Source organism: Terrapene carolina, unplaced genomic scaffold (assembly GCF_002925995.2).
Source record: "Terrapene carolina triunguis isolate 2854851 unplaced genomic scaffold, T_m_triunguis-2.0 Scaffold23, whole genome shotgun sequence".
NCBI lineage: Eukaryota > Metazoa > Chordata > Testudines > Emydidae > Terrapene > Terrapene triunguis.
This window is the reverse complement of record NW_020664374.1, coordinates 19,130,667-19,146,815: the sequence shown is the minus strand read 5'-3', so window position 1 is coordinate 19,146,815 and position 16,149 is coordinate 19,130,667. Positions and strand designations below refer to the sequence as shown.

The following is a 16,149-nucleotide window of genomic DNA, read 5'->3' as shown; positions in this document are numbered from 1 at the left end:
AGGCCTCTAGAAGGGAAAAATGCTGTGCCACCAAATAGCATATAATGGTGTGATATAAGTATCCGAGCACTGTTAACAAGGAGTGCGATGTGATAAAAGCACAGATTTTAAAAAAATGGTATCATGGGATAACTAGTAAATGTTATTTAAGAACAATTCCTGTTCTCTTCCAGAACCATTACAGACTTTTTATTTTTTGAGGTGAGACTGGTAGGGAGAACAGAAGCAAATTCAAAGATCACCCAATGACACTGCACACAAAAATAAACAAATCACATTTGCAAAAGATTGCATAAGGTTTTAGCCACTGAGCTGCTAGTAACTTTAATGGAAAGAACTAACTGAGTCTAAGGATAGAGTAGTGCGAACACTTAGATAAATTTATTGGATAAAGTAAAGTATACTTAGATAAGTACAACCTGATAGGGTCAAACGAGTGTGACACCTACAAGATATGTCTTTCTAGCCCATTAGAGTTCATAGAAAAAAGTATTAACTTGGGAATGAAAGGTGACCCAGTGATCATAATTTACTTGGATTTTCAAAAAGCTATTGATCAAGGAAATAAAAAGCCACCTTGTAGAGGGCAAAGTTCTGTGATGGATTAAAACTTTGTAGGCTAAAATGAGTTGCAGTGAATGACTGCTCCTTACAATGGAGAGGGATTACCTGCCCAGGGTTTAATGTGGATCACTGTTATTTTATAGATTTATTAATCATTCGTGAGAGGAAGGGACAGTAAGTTGGTGAGCTTTTGTTGTTAATAAATTGTTAGAGAATTGAGAGATGGATTTAAAAGCACTGACTGATCAGGCAGCACGAGGTCAGAGAGAATTAAATTGGGATGCATGTAGGGTAGTGAACATTGCCAAAACTGCCTTAACTTTATAATACAGTAAAACCTGCCAAGAGCGATCACTCATGGACGTTAGCAAAAGTGGTCACTTGTAAAAGGTGGTCTCTCTTCAAAGGTTTACACACCAGAGAGCGGGAGTGTTCTGCAGCCTCTGCAAGTAGTCGCACGTGACAGGTGGTCTGTCTTCAGAGGTAGTCACTAAGGCAGGATTTACCCTATATGCTGATGAGCTCTGAGGGGAGAGGACAGCCCCCAGCTGCCTCCTTTTCCCCTTTTGCTTCCAATAAAGTGGGAAGGAGGTGGATCTAAGTACCATCTTCTTCTCAGCATAGACCCACCGTAGGGCTCAGTACTGTAGAAAGCATGCAAGCAGAGGCAGTAGCTGTTGTAGGAGTAGTCTTTGAAGAGGAGGGAACCTAAGGGGCCTTTCTAACAGCTCTTGCATACCCATTTCACTGTAATCTTGGTCACTGGGTTACTTTCCATTTCTACGCTAACCTAAACAGAGCTGTTCTGGGGCATTGAGAACCCCGTGCAGGAGCAGGAGGAGGAGCACCAGCAGTAGCCAATCATAGGTGGCTTAGCTTGGTTTTATGATGCTACTAAGTGCTAGTGCACAGGGTGGTGCTTCAGCACTGTCCTGGCCCCCTGGCACTGGGAATTTTGAAGCCTTTCTAATCTGCACCTGTACACTCCCACTCTCAGTAAGGTTCTGCTATACTCTATGTCAGAGAGGTGTTGAGTATTAGCACACAAATTATAACTGAGTTGCCATTGCTTGAGCATCACTAGATTGATATTGTACACTCAGTTAATGTTGTATGTCAGAAAGTTAATTTTAAATAGATGCCAAAGAGGCTCGTCTTCACTAGCAAATTGTATTGAGTTGGAAGGTAACCTTGAGAAGTTAGCTAAGTTGATGCTGACCGCAACTTTGCAGTCTGTATAGCCAGGGACACATGTTCTACATGGAGTTAGATGGTCATGGATAAACCCTAGGCTCTAATTTGGGTTTATCCATTAATGTCGTGTCCCTCTCTACACAGACTGAAAAGTTGTGGTCAGGATCATCTTAACACGACTCCTCAGGGTCATATTCCAACTTGATGTAATTTGCTAGTGAAAACAAGCCCTCAACGTATGCAAAATAAATTGCTTATCTGCAGTCATAATGAACTGTGAGATACTAGTTAATGGAATATGTTTGATTGTATGGTTGTCTTTTTAATTCAGTTCAGTAAAGTGGAGGACTGGTTTTACAGCTATTACCACCTCGCTTACAAAATATAATATTTTAGTTATAGTTACAGTAAGGAACATGAAAAACAAACCACCCCCCTTTCCTCCTCACTTCTTGTTTTTTTTTCCTTCCCTCCCATTTTTAGTGATGCCTTTCTTTTCCTTTCCACTCATATTTCATCAAGCTTTTCCTATTTACATCTCTTTACCATGGGTAACTCTTCTTCACTTGATGAGGGTAAGGCTTTTTTCCATCTCTTTTCTATCTTGATATTTACCTTAGCTAAGAATGAATAGCATGCATTCTGGTGGAACTACTGTTGTGCATTTTGGTGATAGATATTTTCTAATTGCGAATGGGTAGATAGTGGACTGTGATGGAAAATATTGCACTATAATATTGCAACAGAAACAATCATTACAATTTCTTATAAACCCTCTCTATGGAATTTTATTGGGTTATCTGATGTATATGTTTTATGCATACACTATCAATCAACACCTGGTTTCTGTTTATCAGGTCTTTATATTCAAATGGTGCCATCATAAAGTATAATACATACATTTCATTGTGGCATCATTACATATTACACAACAGAAGGACCATTTAGTAACATCTTTGAGCTGTTATCTAGTGTGAAGTAAAATATATAAAGTGGGGTTGTCAAAAACACCCATTGACTTTCAATAGACTCATGTACCTACGTCGCTAAGGGTTTGCCTGCATGGGAAATATTTCCAGTTATACCAGTATAATATATATAATTCCATCTCTTATTCCAAAATAAAAGTGGCCTGTTTCAGCTGAGCTTAAACTAATTCCAAAGCAACATAAGCTAAAGCAGAAAAAGGCACTCTTATACCAGTGTTACAGACCTCCTGGGGCTTGGACTCTCTGTCTGATACCCTTCTTGGAAGTGGGACACTGTGGTCCAGCCACCCTGGTCTCCCAACACTTCCCAGGAGCTAAAGCACACCCCTTTCCCAGAGCTCAATCCTCATGGGCACTCTAGTTTATAATTTAACCCTTGATTGTCTTAGGCCAGGTCTACACTACAGACCTATACGTATAACTAAGTTGCTCAGGGGTGTGAAATATCCACACTGCTGACCGACATAGTCATACTGACCTAACACCCCGCATAGACAGCACTACGTTGGCGGGAGAGCTTCTTCCATTGACATAGCTACCCCCTCTTGGGGAGGTGGATTAACTACACCAGTGGGAGAGCTCTCTTCTGTTGGGGTAGAGCCTCTTCATTACAGCACTACAGCAGTGCAGCTGCATCAGTGCGCCGATGCAGCGTGCTAAGTGTAGCTTTGCCCTGACTTAGGATTTCTAAATCATTCACTCTTTACTTTATACAGCACAAAAGATATATACAGATCAATGCAAACTAAGATACCCTGTGGGCAATTCTTTGGCTCAATTTCCTCAACACTCTTGAGCAGTGGGGAGGGTATAGCTCAGTGGTTTGAGCATTGGCCTGCTAAACCCAGGGTTGTGAGTTCAATCCTTGAGGGGGCCACTTAGGGATCTGGGGCAAAAATCAGTACTTAGTCCTGCTAGTGAAGGCAGGGGGCTGGACTCGATGACCTTTCAAGGTCCCTTCCAGTTCTAGGAGATAGGATATCTCCATTAATTTAAAATTTTTAACCTTTTTGTGGCCAGTAGCACGTTCATGTTTTCAGAAGAGTGTGGCGGGCACCAACAGTTTTTCAAGGCTTATTTTGTATTTGTACATTAAATAATACAAAATCATATTTAATATTACATGAATCCATAAGATATATGAATCCATAAGATAAAAAAGGTAATTTTACATGTATAGGTATTAATTAAATTATTCGGCAATTACTCTTTCACCTTACCATGTGAATTTGCTCTTTTTTATCTACCTGTAAGAAAAATAAAGTAGTTTTTACAAAATAAATATCAAACATTCGGTCCATTCTGCAGAGGCGGAGCGTTTTGTTTGTTTGTTTTTGGTGGCAGTTCTGGGCAGTGCAGAGAGAAGCCTGAGAGAAGCCACAAGGACAGAGAACACCGGTGCCCGCAGCACTCTGTCCCCAGCAGGCACGGGGCCCTGGCTTCTCTCCCCTGCTGGGCACTAGGCGGGCCACGCGCCTGCCGGGGACAGAGAGCACCGGCGCCCACAGCCTGCAGCCCCGAAGTTCTCTGTCCCCGGCAGGCGCGGGGCTGCGGCTTCTCTCCCCTGCTGGGCACTAGGTGGTCGCACATAAATGCCCTGGCGGGCGCCCGCACCCACCACATTGGGGACCACTGCTCTTGAGCATTCTTTGAGATTTGGTCAGTGTTTTTTCAGAGTTTCACGTCCCCTCTCCTGGACCTCACTCGTCCTGCTCAAGCGTCTCTTCTGAAATCATAGAGACTCCTTCCACTCCTGCCCAAGCTCCCTTTGCATTTCTGACCCTCCCACTCTCTGTGGTTTTAAAAGCCAGCACTAATACCTTGGTTCTTTACTCTTATTTTCCTTCCATTTTGCACACAAGTTGGAAAGAACTGGTTTTTCACCTAGGTTGGAACAACCCCATTGTTCTGTTAGGGTAGACTTATTCAGTTGTTGATGGTCCTCAATGATTGTCCCATTCAGAAGCAGACACCCTGGCACCAGTCCCCCTCTCCTTACCGCAAGAAATATGATGCAAGAATACAGCAAAGTCAGCCATATGGGCATAAACATACAGAGGGGCCATAGCATCAAACAGAATTCATACAGTGTACATAGACAGGTCTCCCAAACCACCACAATTGGAATAAGAGGGCCACTAGGGGAAGTTATACTGGTATAACTATAGTGGTTTAAATTCAAACCTTGTATATATGGCAAAGTACCAGTACAAGGTAAGGCATTTTTTCTTAAAAATTCCACCCATAGTTCTTAGATCCTGGACCAATAAACGTCAGTCTACTAGCTCTCAAAAATATGATCTATTTTATAACAATGATAATTTTTGAGGGCTAGTAGATTGACAAAAGAAAACTGCTAGCAAATTTGGTAATTTAAAGGATAAAGCTCTAATTTTAAAAGTTTTATGGATTTGAATTATGTAATTTAAACTGTAATCTGCCAGTAAATACTGTTAAAATATATACAGCAGAATCACACAATAATCCACACAAAATAGTAGTCTCTGTACCTTCCAGCAAATAATGGACTGCATGTACACAGTATTGCCAACCCCAAATGTTCAAAAATCATGAGTCAGGTTCACCAAAAATCATTAGATTGGCTTTAAAATCATGAGATTATGTACAAATGATACATTTGGTGTTTTTTTTTTTAAATATGCCTTCTGCTTTTTGAGCCTTCACTGGGAGTCACATTTTGAAGCTTTCTCCACAGCAACAAGGGCTAGAAACTTACTTTTACTTTAAGAATGAAGGCTAAAATCCACATGACTCCAGGAGCTGGGGCTTTAAGGAAAACCATAATTATCATGAGACTCATGACAAAATCATGAGAGTTGGCAACACTGCGCACAGTTCATGCATGCATCTAAGAGAACACAATCTGTTTCAATGTTTATCCTGTCTTTTTATATACTTTGCTCTGTAGGATCTTAGCTATCTCTAATATTACTAACAAAAGACACCTAAGTACTCATTGATTGCTGCTGAAAAATGTAGCACTGGCATGAGATTTATTAAGAGATATTCTATAAGGTAACAGAAAAAAGCTCTTTTTTCAGAGCTGTGGGGAGATATGATCTTGAAATATAGTAAATCAGTAGTTCTCAAACTATGGTCTGAGGAACACCTGCTAGCGAGTGATGGAGAGCTGACTGGCACATGCTGCCAGCTCTGCTCCTTTTTTTCCACATGCTAAATTGCATTAAGACAGTTAAAAATACACTTATAAGCTCTTTTCCTCGTAATGAATATCTAGTTGCCACAGTGCTGATATACATTCATAAATGGGAGGGGAGATGGTCAGTGTGGAAGGGAGGGGAAGTGGCAGTGAAATGATTTCCCTCATAAGATATGGTCCACACTATGTAAAAAGTTAGAGAACCCTTGAAGAAAGAGTTATGAAACAGGTAGTCCTGTGTTTAAATCCCAGGTAAGTCATTAGCTCATTTTGTGACTTCAGGCAAATAACTAGACCCCCTTGTTCCTTGGCAATCTCATCTGTAAAACTTGGAAAAAGTAGTACTTCACTGAATACCAGATGCTGAGGGCAAAATGAGAGTTATAGTGAAGAGAAATCCACCTTAGGTTGGCATCCCCCAACACAATGCTGTACATATTCATTCTAACACAGTTATAGAAAGCAGCCAGAATTAATAGAATTTCAGTGGTACATTAAGCTGTAATACTTACGTTAGCTAACTGAGGATTACCCGTAACCATAGCTTTGAATTGTAAATATTGTAAGCAGGGAGATAATAATAATCCATGAAATAATTAATTAACTCCCTAGCCCTACAGGGCAAGGAAAATGGTAAAACAGAAATGTAAACCACTCTCTATGTGTGTCAAGTTGTCTAAAAGCAACATATCCATTTCTTCTAGCTTAGCTCAGTTTTCTTGACCTCTAAATACTTGCTCGGCATCTTCTGAATCTTTAAAAGTAAAAACTTGATGAGAGCACTGACCCAGAGCTTTGCAGGGTACCATACGGCAACTTTCAGCATTCAGTTTTCAACTATCCAGGATTCAAGATAAAATCTGAAAAGGCAGATATTTACTTTAGAAAAGAAAGTAATCTAATTACTGTCTATTGGAGCCTTTGGTATCCAAATCCTTTGTACCAAAAGCAAGAGACTGAGTTGGCAGAAGTCTCACATACAATCCGTGTTATTCTAAATGCAGTAGATTTAGAAACAGGAAGCTTTCCTGATAAAATTGAATGAATCAGATCTGAACTGGAGTTCAAATGGAGTCAGTTTGCATTTCAATATGGACAGGGGTCTGGCTACTCCGACTCATGCTAAGAAACCAGTGCGGGACTCCTTCCCAGAGTAAGGTACTACTCAGGATGAGTAAAGGGTGGGAGAATCTGGCCTGTTGTATAGAAATACATAGATAATAATCTTAGTTTTCTCAGAGTCCTCAACAATACTTAGGTTCTTCATTTTTTTAAATTAACAACTGTATTTACTGTATTTGCATTAATTAACATACAGCATATTTCATCAATCTCTATCTCATCCGCCATATATGGACTTTTCATGTTTATTTTCTTTCAAGATTTCAGTATCCATGATACTATAAAAATATGGATTCTACTATCTATTGATCACTTTTCATTATTAATTTTCAAGGTGAAATCACTTTGAATGTTTCTTCCAAAGCACCAACGAGCTGAATCCAAAAGGAAGAAGAAGAAAAAAACAAAAAAACAAACAAACAAACAAAAACTTATGAAACAAGCTTAAACCCCTCACCTATTTCTTGTCAACTCCGTAATTTTAAAATTGCTTAATGACTTCATTTTTTTTTTCCTTTTTGAGGAAAAAAAAATCCCTTGCAGGCTGAAAACTTGTATCCTAAGTTTTTTCACCTAGCTCTGTTTTGAAAACAATAACATTTTTACACACACACTCCTTAAAAGATATTGTAATGGGAAAACTACTCTTGATTTCCATGCCAATTTACCTGAGAATATTTCTTGCACAGCTGAGTTTTTCATTCTAACCAACTATGCTAGGACAGCAAACAGAACACTTTAAAGAAGATTGTGCTGCATTAGTACACTGCCACAGGGTGGCTGGCCCTGTAAATGAAACAGGCCTGGTGTCAGAGCAGGTGCTCCCAGTTTGGCCAATTAAGAGAGTGGGGCAGCACCTGGGGCTATAAAAGGTCAGGGAGAATGTGGGGGAGGGGGAGTTGAGACCCTGTTTGAGAGAGACCTGGAAGTTAGGAGACTGGAGGCATTGTCTTGGGAAAGCTGTAGAGAGCAGAGGGCTCTCTGGAGGCCCTCCTTGGTGAGAGGGAGGGGTTATCAGAAAGCCAGTGGTGGGGCTGGCCTGCTTCAAGAGCTAATGCCAGCTGGCTGAAAAGGGCTGAAGTCAGGAGTCGGTGCGGTGGCTAGTTGGCCACTCTGCCAGAGCCTGAGCCAGGACACTGAAAGGGCTAGGGAGGCAGTGGAGGTGCTAGCTTGCTCACCTTCATGAGGCAGAAAGCCATGGCCAGAGAGAAGGTGGGAAAGACCTGAAGGCTGAGAGCAGAAGAAGGCAGTGTGAGGCCTATTGGCTCTCTGAGTCAGAAAGCTACAGGTGGAGGGCAATGGAGGGTTGACGGTTGTGAGTGACCCGTGGTGAGGGACACCAGAGCCACACTAGAGAGCTGGGGTGTGGTGTGGGACACCAGGGCTCTACTTAATATTGTGTCTGGACTATGGATGTGGGACTTGGTGTTTTGACTTATTTTATTATGGTTTATGTTCCTGGGGCATTCTTTTGTAATCAGTTAACCCAACAAGGGCCAACTGTACTCAAAAAGACTGTTTAGACTATTTCTGGGGACTCTGAGGGAGGGAAACTGAGGCAGGTGCATGTGTTATGCCACAGCCTGCTGCAGGAGGGCACTCCAGGCGGGGCTGCCTTATCACATACACTAAGGGACTATTCTGTTCTGGTCGGTCTTCCTGTGTCTCGCTGAGTCTAATGCATTACTATCCTCAGTAGTGAAACATTAATGTTAGTGCAGTTATTTATCTGTATAATAGTTATTAGCTAGTTTTCAGTTAAGGAATTTGAAGATTTCATCTGAGTCTTAAGTGAAGCCTACTGCCAGGGCCGGCTCCAGGCACCAGTCCTCCAAGCATGTGCCGCCCTCCCCCGGCGCTCCGGCCGGCCGGCCAGGGAGAGCGCAGCCCCAGTCGGGCTCGCCGGGGAGAGCAGAGCCACAGCAGGCTCGCCACCCTCCCCCCGGCGCTCCGGCCGGTCGGGGAGAGCGGGGCCCTGGCCGGGCTCGCCGCCCTCCCCTGCCGCGCTCCCCGCCGGGGGGGGGGGCCCACGGGAGGCTTTTTTGCCTGGGGCAGCAAAAAAGCCAGAGCCAGCCCTGCCTACTGCCCTGATCTTGGTTGGTGTCAGACTAGAGAAGGGAAGGGAAGGGCTGCTTGTGAGAAGAATTTGATCATTTGCTACCACGGGCTGCTGAATGGCCTGCAGCACAATTAGCAAGACTTTGGATACAGTCACTGCTTCCTTTTACTGTTATGGCATCCAACGTTTCCCAGAACAAGGGAGGTGTACTGTACTCAGATGTAAAACCCCCAAATATAATCTTCCTTAGCTATCTATAAATTCTGTTTTATAAGCACATGCCTGCATTAGCATTTAATGCTGTCATTTCTGCACGCCCCTATATAATGTGTGTACAATAGATATCTCGTAAAGAGGAAACCTGGCTAAGACCATTGGGGAAAAAACATTGTAGCATTATATTTCATTGGCAAGAATAATCAGAAAAATAAGCCGTGTAAATAAAAAATTGACCCTAACTGTACAGCATTCTACACTGTGCATTCATACACCAACTCTGCTACCACTGAGACCTGGCTTTAGTTTGAGCAATTGAAGTCTTTGTTTTTCTTGTACCAATTTAATTAATTTTTAATATAATTTGTTCTCTGTGTGTGAATAGTACTTTAGGGTCTGACTCTGAAGTGCTGATCACCTTGGAAAGGGAAGGATTTGAAAGAGATACAAAAAAGTCTAAATAAGATCAAAAAAAGGGCAAGGGAGTTCTATAAATGAGTTTGCTATTTTAGACTTGTACAAGTAAGGGTCCTTCTCTTTGGGCTCTGACTTACACTTTAATAGGATTTTATTTATAGTGTCAGTTGGGTTTTTGCAATCTCACTAGTTTGGCAACATATAACAGAAGTTAAATCTTTCCACCCTGTGCTCTCTTCTGTATTTCTCTGTTATAGTCTGTATTTCTCATATAGGCTGTTTGAACTATTTTTCTAGAGATCAGCTGTAGATTCAGAAACTTGAAAAACTGGGCTATTGCTAAAACCCTTCCGTCTATTTCTTGTTAATAGAACCTTTTCATAGAAGTCAGGTTTCACGATGGACAAAACTATTATAAGGCCCATCCAATTTTCTTAATAGTCTTTTTCATTCAGATGCTCACCGCTCTTACTGACTTCAGTGACACATGCATTCAGTGGCTGAATTTGACCCATATGTTTTTACATTAAAATGAACAAAATGTGAATGTTTGATTACTCTGATCAAATCTAGAAACATACATCTGATAATAATTCATGAGTAGGATCAGCAGTGCTACACTTAAAAAATGGAGAGAGCTGACTTCATCAAATGTGATCCTTTTATATACTAACCAGCACTTTGAATTAATAACGTCCTCCTTTTCCATTGGTTGCTTTCCATCATAGTCCAATTACCTGTAGCATTTAATTATCTTTTATAAGAAAAAAGGAGAGAACAGTGGTGTTTTGTACAAAAGTCACAAGACAGAGAACAGCGAAGCTGTCAATGTGTTTTCTTGGTTCAGTGGTGGAAGAGATGGGAGTCAAGAGGGTCAGAATTTACCTTTATTCCCCATCTTTAAAACTTAGGGCAGAGTTGTATATCGTGGTTAAAACAAATGTCATGGGTTCGAATTCAAGTTGGGCAACTCATTAACTGTGTGATCTTAGACAAGTCACTTAACCTCATCATCCCTTATCACTTCAGCTGGAAAACTGGATAGAAGTGGGGTATTACTGAAAATCAGATGGCACATTTGAACTAAGATTTCCAGAGAAAATAAATTACACCCGAACAAAAAGCAGCACTAGCACACAAAGGATAGGTTTCAGATATATGTTGGCTGATTGGACTTTTAAAGTTAAATCCATGCTCTTCCACAGGAGCTCGTTGCATCACCTGACCTTTGCAAAGATGAACTTGTAACTTTAGACTGTCCAATCCTGAGTGGCAGAATGTGTAACATGCCACAGTGGCAAGGCTAAGATGTAGGTTAGAAGATCCATCAAAAGACGCGCTAAAGGCATATTCATTAGAGGACGGGCAGTTATTTGTTGTGTGTAGAAAGAGTTATTCCTAAAATGTTCTAAAATTCTGAGGTGAATAACCTTTAGACCTTAAGAGGGTTATTGAAAGTAGTGTACATACCTTCCTTAGGGATTCTGCAGGATATTACTGCCTCAGAGATACACAGTTTAAAATCTAGATCCCATTTAACTCCCAGCCACCAAATCCTCTAAGTACCTGAAATCAGTTTGGCTCTCCTACTTAATGTGCAACAGTTTATCCATGTAATGGGTCTTTATTTTCTATTACCTGTCATTTTAAGGAGATTACCCTTGTGTATTATATCAACATAGCTTGATCTGCAGAAGATTAATTGCTCCTTTACCAGGTCTGAATACAATCCCATTTAACTCTTTGGTCTATATATTTTATGAAGGATTTGTAGTTTTTGGTTCACAGCCAATGCATTTTTTTTATCAAGTTTATTCTTGAATCACATATTCCAGTAATTTGATAAAACAGGGAGACTGGAGGGGTGATATATCTATCTCATGCACAAATGCAGTAGAATATCTTAAGTTGAGGTGGCTGAAACAATATTTGTTTATGAAACAAAACAGATTAATGATATTAAACCATCTGATTCAAACGTGTTCAAGAGCAGTAATATTCCTTCAGATGTTATATCCCTTCTTCAGTACTAGCATGTGTCTGGATTCAGTAAATACTCCATCAATATGTTTCATGTCACATAAAGCCAAGCCAGGTTCCTATTCTTTGAATCTACTTACCCTGGGCCCTGTAGAGTTTTAGGAGTCTACTGAGGTGTTTTCTTTTCATTGTTATAATAGGTGTCAATTAGTGATCATTATCAAATGCTGTAGTGCAAATCTAGAATTGGTGATACAAACATAGGAAAATGTGCATACTATTTTCTGCCTCTAATTATTCATAGAAAAATGATTAGCCTCTCTAGCAGTAACAAGGTAATTTTGCAGCTGCATTTTCTGTTTCACATGAGTGAGCCAGTTTTGTCATTCAGCTTTAATTGCACTTCTAGGCAAAAAAGGCTCCTATACTCTTTCCGTGCCTGATTATAACTGAGCCAAAAGAACAAGCATGCATGGCAGAAGTTACAAGTGCCTAGATTTCAGCTGCCCTAGATTTTTTTTTTAGCTAAATTCTGAAAAAATAACAGGAGCAACATGATGTAATGGGGACTTAATTTCTTTGAGATTTACCAAAGACAGGAGTTTTGTTTTGCCTTAATATAAGTTTGTATTGTTTTTCTTGGAGAATGATTCTCAGAATTGACTCTGTGTAATCTTTGTTTTTAAGATCTGGAAGGTTTTGACTCTGTAGTACCAGTCGCTGAGAAGCTCAGTCATCCAACTACAACCAGACCAAAAGCTACTGGCAGACGACCTCCATCCCAGTCACTCACATCTGTATGTTCATTTTTTCTTCCTTTTTTTTTCAAATTACGTTCTGAATTTTTTTTTCTTGGTAAGTATCCGTGTTATTCAATCCTTTCATTTATGCTTAGGCAGCTGCGTCACACGTACTAATGAAGTGCTGGAGGTGCCTCTCAGGGAGCCCCTTTTTAAGAGTATGCCATAATTTTGAATGTAAGTTTAAGACCCTTCCCTGTCTAAGAAAGAGTTTCACCCGCTGTCTGGATACTACTAGATCATCCCCACCAAGCGTGACTGGCGCTCATAAAAATACTTCATAAGAGTTTTTGGAATAGACCAGATTGCACTTGAGGTGTCAAGTACTTTTAAAAAGTTTCCCCCAGGAGACTATTCCTCGGTCTTTTTAGGGGGTTTTCAAAACTGCCCCCACTATCAAATTATACAAGTTGAATTCTGTGCTATATTGGCAATAAACACATGTTTTTACAGGAACAAAGTATCAACATTTCCAGCAAAGTGAACTTAATGTGCTGTTTGTTTGCCAAATGGTGTTGCCTTCTTCCTTGATTGTTATGATTACAAAAAGCATTTTTATTTAAATGGTAAATCAGATAAATATACTGAAGTCCCTCACCCTTCCTCTTTGCAAACATATGCATCCCTGGAAAAAATGGAGATTTTCACAGACTAAGGGGAATGTCTTTGTAGAAGCCTCTTGTTAAGGTATGGGCTACTCATAACTGACACACACACTCTATATATGTTGCTGTAATAACATGCCAATTGCAGTTTTTCTGCATATTAAGTCATACTTTTAAATTTCATTGTCCAGACACCTATAAGATGTTTGCATGTTGTTTCTCTCCTACTTTACTGCCTCTTCTATAAGAGCTGTTATTCTTGACTCATAGTTACTGTGAGAAACTCAAATTTCATCTCTTTTTTTTCACTACAAGAAAGAAATAGAAAGGGGCAATTGACAGAAGACTCCATGTCTTATACATCACTTGCACATCAACTATGACTTTTAGGAAACTCTTGCTCAACAAGCTGCACCCAATAAACAGTTTGTCTCAGATGAAGGAATCTAAATGATCTGTTGGTTGTGCCAAGGGTCACTATTTAATAGATCTGAAAACCCAAAAGACTCTTTCTGACATCTCCAGATACTAAACATGTGACTGGTATAGGGCACAGCCAGATAAGTTCAGTAGCAACACAATTAAAGAAAATGAAGAAATGAAAATTAAAGACAGGAAAAGATGGAATTGAAGGGATTGAACAAGAAGGGGAAAGGAAGAATTTCAGTAGCTACACATGAACTTTTTCCAGTTATAATATAATAGTGTAATATAATATTGTGATTTCCTAATAACAGGCCTTCTCTCACTTATCATGTACCCATGCAAGTGCTCACAATGATAAAAGGCAACCTATCCACTATTCACACATCCTGTTCAATTCCGTTATCAAGCAACCCACTAGCTGCTGTTAGCGCTAAATAATGTATTTGTTTTTACTCACATCCAACAACCAATGACCCAAAGGTCCCAGGTGTATATCAGGGCCAGATTAATTTTGATAAGGGCCCAGGTCTGTTACAGTTTTGGGAGTCCCTCCTTGCATATTCAGTTTCTTTCCTTCATTGTTTTACCACCACCTCTGTCCAATGCCAAAGAATCAGTTGTTAAATTACCTTGGTTATTTCACTTTTCTTTTTAAATGTGATATGGTAACGCTGAATTAAAGTTAAAATGAACAAAACCATTTTAATTTTGGGCCATAACTAGTAGTAAGGCTTTAATTACCTAATTACCAATAGCAATGGTATTCAGTTACATTTTCTGATGAGCCAGATAAGGCAAAGTCCAAATCTTGGTGGGCCAAAGGGCTCTTCAGGTGTTTGCTCTCTAGTGAAACTGCCACTGGCCAGGGCTCACAACCTTCCAAGAGTGGTGTGCCCAATTGTATGTATTAATCTCAAAATAAAAGGTTGAGTGAGCCAGTATGCAACAGTGCAACAAAATCTTTCAAGCAAATAATTATATAGATTCACTGTAATACTATTAACACAACATGCTATTTATATTAATTCTATTGAAACTGTGAAATTAAAATTATAAATTAAATTCACGAGGAATGAAGGGACATCTAACTTTCTTTTCCTTATTGTCTGAAATTTTGACACTTGCACCATCTTTTTTTTTTAAACTTCTGTGCAGCATGTAATCACATGAAAGTATGTCAATTACTCATCACTTCATGTTGTATAACTATCTGAGTAAGCTCCTGATTAAAAGTGTACCACTGTAAGTAGAAATGTATCAACGCATTGTAGCTCTAATGTGTTTAAATGTAAATGAAAAGTTTCTACATTAAATACATGGCATGACAGTCAATAGAGGGCAAATAAACTGAAGTGCATCTGCACAGAACCCATCAGTGACCTGAAGAAGAGCTCTGTATCAGCTCCAAAGCTTGTCTCTCTCACCCATAGAAGTTGGTCCAATAAAAGATTTGCCTTACTCACAGTGTCTCTCTAATATCCTGGGACTAACACAGCTACAACATACATCTGGTGCCCCCATCAATACTGCCCAGCCCCCTATCAGTTCTGCCCTCTTGCGCCCCCCGTCGGCTGTGCCTCCTCCCCAGCCTCATCTCTGCTCCTACTGGGGTTCTTCACCCCCCTTTTCCAGGCCAGAGAGGGCTGCAGCAGAGTCCCCTCTCCCCCTTCACCTCCCTCCCTCTTCCCTGGTCAGGAGTTACAGGGTGGGAGAGGGAGGAACAGAAAAGCCATCCCTGCTGAGGGGGTGGTGGTGCAGGGGAAGAGCGAGTGGAGCTGCCCAATGCTGCAGAGCTCTTTATGCTTCTTCCTCTCCACCTGTGAGCAGGGGCATCCCTCCCTTCCTGTGAGAACAGGCCAGGTTCCTGAGGGGAGAGGGAGCGAGGTCTGCTGAGCAGCTCTGATTGGCTGTTGCTTTCCAGGAAGTGTGAAGGAACATGACTGCCAATTGAAGATGCTATAAATTATATATCAATATCTAGATCTATAATTTTGCTGCCTCTATAGGCCCTGCATTAATCCAGCCCTTAATGTATGAAGACATAGTCCAGACTACTAGCTCCACATAATAGGGCCTCCCTTTCATCTGTTAAAATACCATTGAGAGGGAGTAAAGCTATCTTTTTCTAACTTTTCTGAATCTGTTATATAGATCAAATTGTGCCCAGCTTCCTGGTGTGTGACCAATATCATTTTGCTGTTTTAAAAAAGCAAAGATTTGGTAATGCACAAATGCTCAATCTTTTGTGTATAATTTTCATTTTTTGTTTTTGCATGTCGGGATGTCTAAATGAGAGTGTGCTATGGCTAACACTAATGTCTCATGTTCATATGCTGAAAATAAAGTGAAGGGAAGGTGAATGGCTCATCGTGGAAATAAAAGAGAACAAAAACGGAAGGTTACATTACTTAAAATAAATCTAAGAGCCAGTTTGTGGTTGATTCTGTGCAAGACGCAGGCGTTGGAATGCAGGCGTTGTGTACAGAGAGCAGCACTAACCTCTCCAAAAGTAGTAGAGTGAGGCCTGCACCTGACCAAGCCAAATGCACCCTCTCCCAGTGCGGTGGAACTGAAGTAACAGCAGCACACACACCTT

General features: G+C 40.6%; 1 protein-coding gene across 3 annotated transcripts in view; it reads left to right on the top strand.

The window, feature by feature from the left end:
- Positions 1-16,149, top strand: part of LOC113406240 (SH3 domain-containing kinase-binding protein 1-like) — a 378,903-nt gene that overhangs the window by 348,247 nt on the left and 14,507 nt on the right. For all 3 annotated transcript variants that reach the window (XM_026649807.1, XM_026649810.1, XM_026649809.1), the window contains one exon: positions 12,410-12,519. In XM_026649807.1, the coding sequence (XP_026505592.1) occupies positions 12,410-12,519 (110 nt within the window). The remainder of the gene's footprint in view (positions 1-12,409; positions 12,520-16,149) is intronic.